This window comes from Scyliorhinus torazame, chromosome 10, assembly GCF_047496885.1.
Source record: "Scyliorhinus torazame isolate Kashiwa2021f chromosome 10, sScyTor2.1, whole genome shotgun sequence".
In the NCBI taxonomy this organism is placed as follows: domain Eukaryota; kingdom Metazoa; phylum Chordata; class Chondrichthyes; order Carcharhiniformes; family Scyliorhinidae; genus Scyliorhinus; species Scyliorhinus torazame.
Window position 1 is genome coordinate 61816940 of NC_092716.1, and position 12744 is coordinate 61829683.

Below are 12744 nucleotides of genomic sequence, written 5' to 3' on the forward strand. Positions count from 1 at the left end.
ATTATCAGCTTGGGTCACTGTCTGTGCGGGGTCTACATATTCTCCCTGTGTCTGCGTGGATTTCCTCCAGGTGCTCCGGTTTCCTCCCACAGTCTAAAGATATGCAAGTTAGGTGGATTGGCCATGCTAAATTGCTCTTAGTGTCAAAACAAAAGGTTAGGTGTGGTTACTGGGTTACAGGGATAGGTTGGAGATGTGGGCTTAACTGGGGTGTTCTTTCCAAGGGCGGGTGCAGACTCGATGGGCCAAACGGCCTCCTTCTGCACTGTAAATTCTATGATTCTACCATTTTTTTTCATTGGTCAGAATGTGTAAAGTTACATAAGTTGGAATTACCATAAACATGTTGTCAATTTTTGGGAGTATGGTAGCATATGCTTCATGAAGGACCAGTTTTTCATTTATGTAAAATACCATGTTGTTGATTGGCATGTCAGAGGATATGCCAATTCTTTTCTTTCCCCCCACCTCCTCTATTCTGGCCAGGACATTAACAATAATGGGAGGGGTGGGAGATGCCACGAAGTAGTTTTAAATGATATATGTTTGTATTGTTGGATATTACAAATTAAGTATCGATTTAAGTGAGTTTAATTTTGTGTTTCAGTCTAAGGAAGGATAAAACTCTACTTAGATTCAGGTTAAACAAAGGTGTTTGCATGTTTGGGGGTTTGGTTTCAATTTAAACTGTGACTACCGTGTTGAGGCAGTTTACAATATGTGAGATAAATAAGAGATTGGAAAAAGGATTAGCAAACAGGGGCCACTTTTAAGACCTTTTTGAGGTTAGTTTTAACTGGAAGCCAGAGTAGAACGTGATTCACATGGGGCGAGGAAGATTTTGCACAGCTCCCCTTACTCCATACAATGGAGTAAGGGGAAAGCAAGCAGGTGCCAGAAATCTAAAGATCAACGAGTTAAGAAAACTAGAGGAGGAAGAGGAGTTTCCAGGAAGTTTGAAGTTAACGAATCAGAGGAAACTGCAACTGGAATAGGGTTCTGTGCATTGAAGTACCAGGCAGAGCTGAGAAAAAGTTGGCTAGTGAGAAACCAAAGAATTATGAAGTGATTGTCAGGTTTGTGATATCTTATTACAGCCTGTGAAGCGATAGTTAAAGTAATTGTGGAACAATACTGGCATAAAAGCTACAAAGCAGTCGAGACAAAGGAATGCTGAAAGGAGAGTTGCAAAAGTTTGTGAGTTGAGTTTGGAATCACTTGTGCGGAAACTGGCTCACGGTGCAAGAATCATCTGGGGGGAGTTGAGGAGAAATCCACAGTAGATTGAGTGAGTGGCATCTGTCACTGGGTTTCAGAGTAGGATGTTATCTGACTATAGCCTGTTGGGTCACAGGGACTGTTTATTGGGAACATTATAGAGTAAGATATATGTTGTAAACTGTGTTATCCTTAAAGTCCATATACGTTTGTGAAGATAAGTTGGAATGAAGGAATAGTACATTAGAGTCAAGCTTTTCATGTTTAATAAATGTTTTTTCGTTGGTAAAAGCTAGTTTACAGTCCTGTGTCTCCATCCAGTAGTAACATCAACTGGGATCTTAATAGAGATTAGAGAATAAACCAGAGCTGTACAGAACAATTTAAACCAGAAGCAATATAAAGGAACATGAGTATATTGATAATTCAGCCTCTTTAATTGATTGCCCTAGACCACCCTCCCCTCCTCCACCCCTTCCTCACCCCAGCCAAAATGGGGTCATCTTCAGCTCTCGGACTTGGTGGAAGGACTTCACTGTCAGTGGCAAAAATTTGTCCCTACATTTATACTGAAGGATTAAATTCAATTAATGTTTTACAATTAGAATGCATTTTGTGCAGTTATTTAAGAAAAAGTGTTGACTTGATATAAAAAAGATAGTTTGCCCACTTTACTCAACACAAAATTATTTTCCTATTAAAGTGTTGGTATGGAGATTGCATTGAGCCTGGAAATTGACCTAGAACTGTGAAGGAACATTTTACAGCTAAGAATACAGGAAGTGGTCCAGACGACTTAGTGATGGATTTGAAATGAAATGAAAAATGAAATGAAAATCGCTTATTGTAGGCTTCAAATTAAGTTACTGTCAAAAGCCCCTAGTTGCCACATTCCGGTGCCTGTTCGGGGAGGCTGCTACGGGAATTGAACCATGCTGCTGGCCTGCCTTGGTCTGCTTTAAAAGCCAGCGATTTAGCCCTGTGCTAAACCAGCCCCTGCAATTTGGTGCAAAGTCCAAGAAATATGTTTTAAAAGCAACCAAGTAAACTGCTGGGTGATATACAATGGTCATCCTTTTGCCATGTATTGTTACATGCATTAATTCGTCAAAATCTTTGACGAGCTTTTAAAACTAATGAGAATTCATTTTTGTATATAATTTTCTATGTGCTCAGATTATATTTTAAACATTTTGATTCAAATGGAAGAATTCATAAATCAAGTTATATTGGCATAGGGCTTAACGGTACTACTTGTTAGAATGTATGCTTTTGAGCACTGGGCCTCGATTTGAAAATTATCTTTATTCATCCCTCTGAGCACCTTAGGGCTGAGTTAGATGAATGGCAATCACAGAAAACTATGTAGACTCCATTCCATTTGAACTTCATTTATCTAGGTTACCACTCAGCCCAAGTATTAATTGTACTTCATTAGTTTCAGGAATATGAAACTGTTGAATGTGACTTATGTTCACGGACGACATGGTAGCACGGTGGTTAGCACTGCTGCCTCACAACGTCAAGGACCTGATGTGTTGGGTGTTCTGGATCACAACACTTGAAATAGTGCAACACAATTTTATTGAATCATTAACTGTTTAAACATACTTCGACTGTGGGTTAATACGATACTAGCTTTAACGAAAGACCTTTGCCTTGTCCTAACCAGCCGATGCACTCAGCACATGGTGAATGTCTGTGTTGCAGGCTGTGAGCTCTGTGCTCCTAGCTAGCTGCAACTCGAATGAGCGGGAACTCTGATGCCCCCTGTCTTTGTAGTGCGTGTGCTCTCACTGGTGATTGGCTGCAGTGTTGTGTGTGTTGATTGGTCCCATTGTGTGTCCGTCAGTGTGTGACTGCACCATGATATACTGTTGTATATTATGACCGGACCCATATTCGATACTGACCTCTGGTGACTGTGTGGAATTTGTACATTCTCCCTGAATTTGTGTGGGTTTCCTCTGGGTGCCATGGTTTCCTCCCATAGTCCAAAGATATGTAGGTTAGGTGGATTGACCATGTTAAATTGTCCCTTGGTGTCCAAAGATTAGGTGGGTTTACGGGTGTCGAAAGAAAAATTATACAGCTATTTGACTGCACTGTACTTCACCCTCATGAGAGACCAGACAAAGACTCTTGGAGTTAAAAACTAATCTTTACAAGCTATAGCGAGGATTTTGGCTTTCCGATTGGAAAGCCCCGATTTAATGATAATACAGGCAGTTATACCTCAAGATTCAATTATACAAGAAATTAACATATGTCAGTCATTTGTTACTGGTCATCTATGTCCATTCATGACTATTGATTAAGGTTACATCAGATATAGCATATAAAAATAATTAACCAATCATATCAAAGGTCTACATGCTGAATTGCTGAATTAAACTATTCAATCATTACAAAGGCATGTATGTTGTCTTGAAATTAGTGATACGGTAGTCCATTATCTGGGGTGGAGCCATCATTCATTTTCCCCCCCCCGATTGCTACCAGCAGACATACTGGGCCATCGCAATAGTACCTTGTTACATATTGCAGAATTGACCTTGAATTGTAACATATGCAGTTTCTCTGCCTGAAAATCGGCCTCTCAAAGATACATTGTGTCTTTCTAATATCTGTTACACTTGTCGACTGTCTGAATTGCAGAATTCAGCTTCCTCAGTAAAATGGTGGAACTTTGGGTTTTAAAATGGTTGCAGTACACTATCTAGTGTCTAAGGCTGCCCAAATTGTCCTCTTCACGGAGATAGGACTGGGGATTGGGCCCAGGTAGGGTACTCTTTCAGACTGTCAGTGCAAGACACGATGGGTTGAATGGCCTCCTTCTGCAGTGTAGGGATTCTATGATTCTTTCTGTCATGATATTCAGATAAACATCATGGTGCAAACACACATACACACTGATGGACAGATCAACGGACCAATCAACACACCCGCAACATCATAGCCAATCACAAGCAAGGGCACACGCACTATAAAACTGGGAACACCACAGTTCCAGCTCATTCCAGCAGGAGACAGCTCAGGGCACAAAGCTCACAGCAAGCCACTCAGACATTCACCATGTGCTGAGTGCCTCTCCAAGATAGTGTTAGGGCTGGGTCCACAGGTTAAAGGGTAATGAACGAACCACAGTAACGAGTTTACAGATGTTGTTAATGATGGTAATAAAACAGAGTTGTACCATCTGCAACCGTGTTGGTTCGTCTGTGTAGCAGAGCACCCAACACGACACTTTCCTCTATTATTCAAAAAATATTTTCTGCTGCAGTAATGTTGAGATATAACTTGGCGAGGAAAAAGTGCTTGCGAAGCAGGAATTCCATTTCATTAGACCAGCAGTTTTTCTAATGAACTATGAATTATTGTTGGGGTAAATGTTCCCTGAACAGGGTGTTCATTAGCTGCCATGTTCTGCAACCAATTACAGTAATTAATTATCTTTGCCCAGGCATGGTGCAACATTCTATTGCCATCCAATGTGACTATTATACTAAAGAATAAACAATGAATAGAACTGAATCCAAGTCTTTAAAGCAGAGAGCATTGTTTAACATTTAAAACGAGGAACAAAAGGAAATTTAAAGAATTCTTCAGTCAACAATTGCTAACTTTGAATTAAAACTACCAACTATCAAACATTTTTGAGGCCGAAGGGTGTAGGAATATTTCCATTTAGAGTTAAAACATAAGGATTTATGCTTTGCAGAATCAGAATCTGGATTTGGGGAGGCGGTGACATGGTGGTATTGTCACCGGAATAGTAATCCAGAGACCTCTTGAGGACCTTGTGGTGTTGGGTGCTCTGGTGCACAGATGAGCCAACACAGTTGTATGTGGTACAACTCTATTTTATTTTAACTCTTATAATACAGTTCGTTCTGGATACTCTGCACGTGCTGTCTCCCTGAGTGTGTTTGGTAACAGATCTGTCCTGGTCCTCCTCTGCAGCTAATACTGACCACCGGGGGTCGTGTCTGTGCTTTTATATCTTTCTGTCATTGGTTGTGGTGTTGTGTGTTCTGATTTGTCTGTTGGTGTGTCTATCATGATGTGTGTGTTTGAATATCATGACATCCCCCCCTTTTACAAAGATATGTGCCTACGTGGTTATAAATATAATTGTGTCGTGAGTGCACCTAAGAGTGTGTGTGTGTGTGTTGTGTACAGCGTGTGTATATGACATAACTATTTACATGGGGCGATGTCGGGTGCATCACACTAACAAGGTTGTACCATAACAAAACTTGGATGCGAGAGGAAAAAAAAACTTGAACATTGGTCTGGTCAGACGATATCTGGAACAATAAACAACAACAGGTTATAATACAGAAGTGTTTGACTTTTTGAACGTATGAACAGCGTTATAAGTCCAGTCTAATGGGTGACCGCCTCAAGAATGGGCTGGTCCTCAAGCCGGTTCAGCTGTGGAGATTTGGGGTCACACTGGTTCACCTTGGACTGTTGGAGGTGATGCTGTTGCCGAAGTCTCTACTTTACCATTTGTTGTACTTCGTGCAGTGCTTGGTTTTTTCATTCGTGCAAATATAACATTCAACATCTTTGTTAGTGGTGCCTTGGCTGTGGTTTGGTTCTGGTGGCGATGGAAGGGGCATGATCCGTGGCATCTCCACGAAGTCATCCTTGGGAACCAGTGGAGGATCCGGCGTGTGCGTACGGTTCAGTTGCGAGCATGGAAGGCGGCGCAAAGCTCGCTGATTGCGCCTACGCACCAATCCATCCGCCCTGCATGCCAGGAACAAGGTGGAGTCTTTTTCTTTTTATGTTTGTGGTGGACGGCATCTTGTAGCCGATGGGTCGTTGCCATCGAAGTAGCACCATCACTAATATCATGCAAGGCGATGACTGTGCCAGATGTGGAAGTTGGCCGAGACTGTGCACGCTGGTTCCGGCCACCTGCTGTGCCGGAAGGGCGACTCCGCAGAGAAACGTCGAAGCATGTCGCCTTGGAGAGAGAATTGTTGCTCGCATCAACGTCTGGCGATGGCGCGAATTGGTGTGTCCATCTTGGACCGCCGGTGCTGGTTGCCACTGCCGACCCAGTGGGCCTGCCACGCGATCCATTCCCTGTCGCCGTGGCATCCGCCGTCACCCTGAGCGTGCCATCACCGAGGCCGCGACACCGCCCGTCCGGAGCAAGGTCTGGCGTGCGCAAATCGGAGTCGGCGCTTGGCTGCTCCCCATCTGGAGTCCGGTCTGCCTTCCGTCGATGCCCCCCGTCCGGAGTCCCAACAGGTTCACTGGAGGCAGCCGAGATTCCCTGAAGCTGCACTTCTGGAGTCGGAACATGCAGGAATGCACCAACCAGTGGAGAGGCTCGAGCCATCGAGGGTGGAAGCGGTGCGCCGCCACCGCAGTCGTCAGTGGTCCCACCGTGATCGTCGAGTGCCTCGGTACGCACTAGGCGAGGTCTGTCACCTTGCACCTTTTGCATGGGAAGTGGGATGCTGTCGTCACTCGTCTCACATCCCGTGGATAGATCCTCATTAGCAGCTTGCTGTTCACTAGGGTTGGGTGAATTGTCAGAGTTTTCATCTGGTGGTGCACACCATGTCGGTGGACTGTCATTGTCTTGCCATTGTCCTTCATTTGGGCTTTTCTTCTTTGGAATTTTAAATCTTCCCCCAGACATTGCAGAACCTTGTTCATTTCCCTCAATTTCTCCCCTATGTAGGGCATCAAATGTTGGATCCAATGTTTCTTTCGTCATTGTACTAGTTTCCAAAGAACATTCCGTTTCACTTTTCTTCTCAGGTACCTCATATGTATCTTTGTCTAATGTACATGCCTTCATGGTCTCTGGGTCTGATTTTGCTGGGACTGGCATGGTCACAGTCTCTCTTTTACTGTTCTCAATTGCCCACATTATACTCCCCATACATAACTGCTTAATCACTGGGGTTAGTGTGGTACAATGGATAATCGGGTCGACCTTATCTGCATCTTCACCATGAGTGGAAAGCACACTTGGTTCACTTGAAACTGCTGCGGGTTTTAAATTCGTTATCTGGCTACTCGATGTCGGTGTCCTCGGGATTCTTGCTCCAATGTTCTGCTCATTTATCAGTGGAGTGTGTATAGGTTCAATGCAATTAATGTTCCCCTCAAGGTTTGAAGAGTCATTACTGACTAACTGCTGGTCTCCGAAGTTGGGACTCTGCGGTGTTGAGTTGAAGGGAGACATTTGCCCCTGCTGTAGGTATGATTCAGGTTGTATTATTTCCATTAACTGAGGATCAATGTCTTGCCCATTTTTTTTTTTCGTACTAAAACACTGGCAATTCTCAGTCTGCTCCTTGCAAGTTAAACATACAGGTAATTTCTTTAGCAAATCCTCAGTATCCTTCTGTGACCGTGCAACATTATTAATCTCTGTTCGGCTACAATGATTCTGAAGGTCAGCGCATGAACCTTTTTCCTTCGGGCTTGGAAGAGGAGATTCCTTTGGCTTGTCTTCAGTTGGGCTTGAACAGTCATCAGCGCTGTGCCCTTCATTGTAGCATGAGAGACCGTTATGGTCATGCTGCTGTGCAGTGGAGCGTGGTAGGCTGTCATTGCCTTTGCGCTGTTCACGTGAGCATGGCAGACTTGCATTGTCTGCCGCTGGTTGGTCAGGAGAGGTTTCTAGACCCTCATGGTCTTGTTCCTGCAAGGACTGCGCATCGGAGTCAAGCGTTTTTTCTTTTGTGGAGTCTGTCCACGAGATCGCTGTGGAGGCTTGTGACTCTGGAGTCACTTCTTGTTCATGCAAGGACTGCACTCTGGAGTCTTGCATGTCTTCTTTCATAGAGTCGGGAACGCTGAGCGGGACGTGGACCACGCTCTGTGTGGCAGCAGGGCGCTCTCCGTGTGCTTGCACCGCTCCCTGTCTGTTAATGTCAGGCTGCAGCATCATCCAGCACTGATGAGTTGGGACGTCATATCTGCTGCGTTGAAGATCTTCAAATCCGAAAAATTAATCCGCATCTGCGTCGGATTCAATGTGGGGGCCGCCAATGTGCAACGCGAAAGGTTCGTCCGAGTCATAGTCGTATAGGACCACGGAGCTATCATTGGGCTCGCGAGGTCCCGAAACACTGTAAAGATCGTCATCGAAGTATTCGAGGTCGGAATCATCGGCTTGTGCGTAGGTAACTGCTTGTCGGAGGGTTCTTCGGAGGTCAAATTCATCTCCTGGGTCAATTTGCGGCAATGTGCTGTCATTCCAGGTGAGGGAAGGTTGTTTTACAGCTTTAACAGATTTTTGTTTTTTTGATTTGGGACGTTTCCCTTTTAAATTGGATTTGGGACGTTTCCCCTTTAAATTGGTGCGGTCTGGGGCCTCTGACACCCTGACGCTCGGTATGTGGCACGTAGGAAGCGACTGTGCATGCTCAGATCGCTGTTCCTTTACCGATGGCCGTTTTCTTGACTGCGCATGCGCAAACGAAACTTCCGGTTCTGCGCACTGCTCGCGCAACTGTGTTTGCGTGATAACTTAAGCAAGATGGCCGCCGACCTCGACCCAGCCCTCTCTCAGGCCCGGGATTTCGGCCTCTGGGAATTCGGGCTCCGGGATCCCGGCCACGAGGTGAGTACTGCCGCTTTTCTTACCTTTACTTGCCGATTGGATTGCGTTTTCTTCACAGTACTTGGAGAATTTGTCCAGGACTGCCTGGTAATCGTACCTTTGCTGCCTCCTGAAGAACCTGAACCTTGTGAATATTTCTCTTGCCCTTGCACTGGCGATGGTGAGGAGAAATTCAATTTTTTCGCTATCATCCAGGTCTTGGAGTTCAGCTGCCACCAGGAACAATTCGAACACTTGCCGGAATCACCGCCAGTTTTCACGGAGATCGCCGTGGCACTGGAGCGGCTGCGGAACCAGGAGCTGTAACATTTTGCCTGGGCACTGCTGGTTGTCTGTGTACACTGAGGTATGCCGGCAGGTATCGATCCACTCCTGTACCATGTGGTGTTGGGTGCTCTGGTGCACAGATGAGCCAACACAGTTGTATGTGGTACAACTCTATTTTATTTTAACTCTTATAATACAGTTCGTTCTGGATACTCTGCACGTGCTGTCTCCCTGAGTGTGTTTGGTAACAGATCTGTCCTGGTCCTCCTCTGCAGCTAATACTGACCACCGGGGGTCGTGTCTGTGCTTTTATATCTTTCTGTCATTGGTTGTGGTGTTGTGTGTTCTGATTTGTCTGTTGGTGTGTCTATCATGATGTGTGTGTTTGAATATCATGACAGACCTGGGTTCAAATCCCACCATTGCGGATGCTGGAATTTAAATTCAAACGTAAATCTGGAATTAAAAGTCTAATGATGACCATTAAACCCATCTGGTTCACTAATGTCCTTTAGGGAAGGAAATATGGCATCCATACCTGGCCTGGCCTACATGTGAATTCAGACGTGCAACAATGTGGTTGATTCTTAACTGAAATGGCCTAGCAAACCATTTAGTTCAAGGGCAATTGGGGATGGTCAATAAATGCTGGCCCAGCCTGCAACACCAACATTGCATGAAAGAATTTAAAAAAGATAACTACCTGATATTAATTTGTTGCAAAACAAATCCATTAGACAAACTACAACCCTTTTTTTTTTCTTCAACTTTTATTAACACCTTGCTTGACAACACCAATGGGGTATTATCAGTCACATACAGGTACAGTGCCTCAAAACCAGCAACTTCGGGACCGAAGTTATTCCAGATTTCAGATTTTGCCAGATTTCTGGTTGGGCAGTTCGGGTCAAGTAGGTCAAGGGTTGCTTGGAACGTGAGAATAGACGGGCACACAAGCAGCCGAGGGTGTAACTAGTCAGGTGCCATTCCTAACTGGGCCGACCCCAGTAAGTGCTTTTTAAATTTTAACTGAATTAAAATTGATGCATAACACATTTATTTTTGAACAACTCTGGTTTTTGGACAGTTGGATTTGTGATATGTATTTTATGCTTTTAATACCTGGGCAAATTATTAGGTATATATATATAAAGAAGTTATGACATTGAAACAGAGTATTCATTTCAATTGGCCTGTATCAGTGTTTATCCTGCTTGAGAAGAAATAGGCAGTCGACATCTATCTGTCCTGTTACATGCTTTCATCATTTTAAACACTCCCTATTCTATCACTGTGTAACCTGAGTGATTCAAATGAATTCTGATTCAATATAGTGCTAAACATCAATATGATGTCTGACACGTTTTTAAATAGCAAGCTTTACTATTTTATGACAGATTGAATTATTCCTCAGATTGCCAATCTATATTTATTTATTCAATAAACAAAACCAACAGGCACAACCTCAACACTGCATTTCATGTATCATAGTTGCTTAATGATTAATTTTTCATGGTGATACTAGTCATTCACACCTGCTCTGATACAATAATGCCGCTGTGTTTTAAATCCATTTGAACTGAATAATTCATTTGGAAAAGGACAGCAGATTTGCTTTAATTGCTCAATTAATTTGCATAACTAATTTATATGCATATTTACCAATGATAACTTTCAGTTTTAATTTAAAAATAATGGGACTGAGCAAATTGCTAAAAGTACTTCATTTTTATTTTGATAAATTTTCAATTCTGTTCTATCATATCTTCTTTTTCTAGGCGCATTGACGATGATAAGGGAAGGACTCATGAGCTAGAATACTGTGCTGTAAAATGTATGCGAGGAATTCTGTACTGCTACATGCGTCAAGCTGATAAGGTAATATGCACATTTACTATATTACTATACTATTTAATATACACATAATGGATACACATTTTGACTATCATTTAAAATTTATTTACCTTCAGTAACATAAGTGAGCAGATGGAAACAAATTTGTTTAATTATAAAAATTAAAAATGGAAGTCTCCTTTTTAAAAAAAAAAAAAAAAAAACTTTTTTAGGTTTGTTTTATCCAATAGTTTGGATCAATTTGATCATTAAAGAAATTAGTGAACTTACCATGTTATTGTTTGTCAATATTCTTTCCTGGTTCATAAGTAAATTGTGATGTTAGCAAGTTCTCACCAACTCTTTTAACATCATGTACTTAAGCTGTCATTTTCACAATTTTTGAATTGGGATGCCTCATTTGAACAATGCACATTCTTCAATTTTCTCCAACAAGGGACCAAATGAATGAGCTGGATGTGTGGCAGAAATTCCCCATATTGCCATACCAACCTGCCAGCCCTGTTTGCGCCGTAGACATGATTTCTCGGGCCTCCCTTCTCATAAACATTTCCATTCGCCTGACTTTATTCTGCCATGCTTTCTGACCCACTGATAGTTCCAGTTGAAAACATCAATATTCAACTCTTACTACTGTTACATAGCCCACTTTGACCTAAAGTTTGTTGGTATGCTTACTGAACTTTATAGAGAACAATGCTGTGAAAGCACAGTATAACAAGATTGGCCAGAAGAACTCTAACTTCCATACTTACTAGCTCAAGAAATGCTCGTAAAGACAAATTTGAAACAATGAGCCAGTAACCAACTTAAAATTGGTTAAAGATTTTTACACAGTTTTTGAATGTGTACAGTTGAACTGTGGGCAGGTTAGAGTGAAGACTTCTAACCACAAATATAAAGAGGTAATATCATAGAACATTAAAGTATAGATCACATTGTCCTGAGTCCCCATCACATAGTGTTCCTCACTGGCAGAACTCCATGCCTTTCTCCTAAACACAGCTACATCACCTAGCCCTGTAATCTGACAAGACCCTTAATGTTAGAAAATACTTTTCTATGCTCCAATATCGCAAAACTGTGCTCTTATCTGTTGTACTGTATCCAAGAATCCACTTCCCGACGATTTCTGCACTCCAAGACTATGCATATCTATTTCCATCTATGGTACCCATCCCGCTTTGCTTCCAGATTCTTTTTTTTAAATTTGGAGAACCTAATTATTTTTTTCCACTTGAGGGCAATTTAGTGTGGCCAATCCCCCTAAACTACACATTTTTGGGTTGTGGGGGTGAAACCCACGCAGACACGGGGAGAATGTGCAAACTCCACACGGACAGTGACCCAGGGCCGGGCTTCAAACCCAGGTCCTCGCCGCCATAGCCTGCAGTCCTAACCACTGTGCCACATGTTGCCCTTGCTTCCAGATTCTTGACTCCTTCCCCAATATTCCCACATCCCAGATTCCCCTTTGCTACTTCCAAATTCCAAAGCCCTTTTGCTAATTTCTCACCTGAGAACTCACTTCCATAATACTAATCCTAAATCTTCCAGAATATGCACCCATTACTGTTAACCCAGATCATCATCTTTATCATCACTGAACCCAACATCTGTTAGCTAGTTTCAAATAATGTAATTTATTCTTTCCCTTTTCTCTGCACTTGTCTTCTCAGGGATGAGTTTACATATTAACTACTTTTTTGATCCTTGATCAATATAGCAACTCCACTTAAATTCTCCAGCTACACATGTACTATGCACATCCAGTTCTTCACTTACTTTGCTCATTTTCCTTA

The 12744-nt window shown here is 42.7% G+C and overlaps 1 protein-coding gene across 3 annotated transcripts in view; it reads left to right on the forward strand.

Annotated features, from left to right (window-relative positions):
* The window catches only part of phkb (phosphorylase kinase, beta), a 447849-nt gene that overhangs the window by 107831 nt on the left and 327274 nt on the right, over positions 1–12744 (forward strand). For all 3 annotated transcript variants that reach the window (XM_072518193.1, XM_072518192.1, XM_072518194.1), the window contains one exon: positions 10867–10966. In XM_072518193.1, the coding sequence (XP_072374294.1) occupies positions 10867–10966 (100 nt within the window). The remainder of the gene's footprint in view (positions 1–10866; positions 10967–12744) is intronic.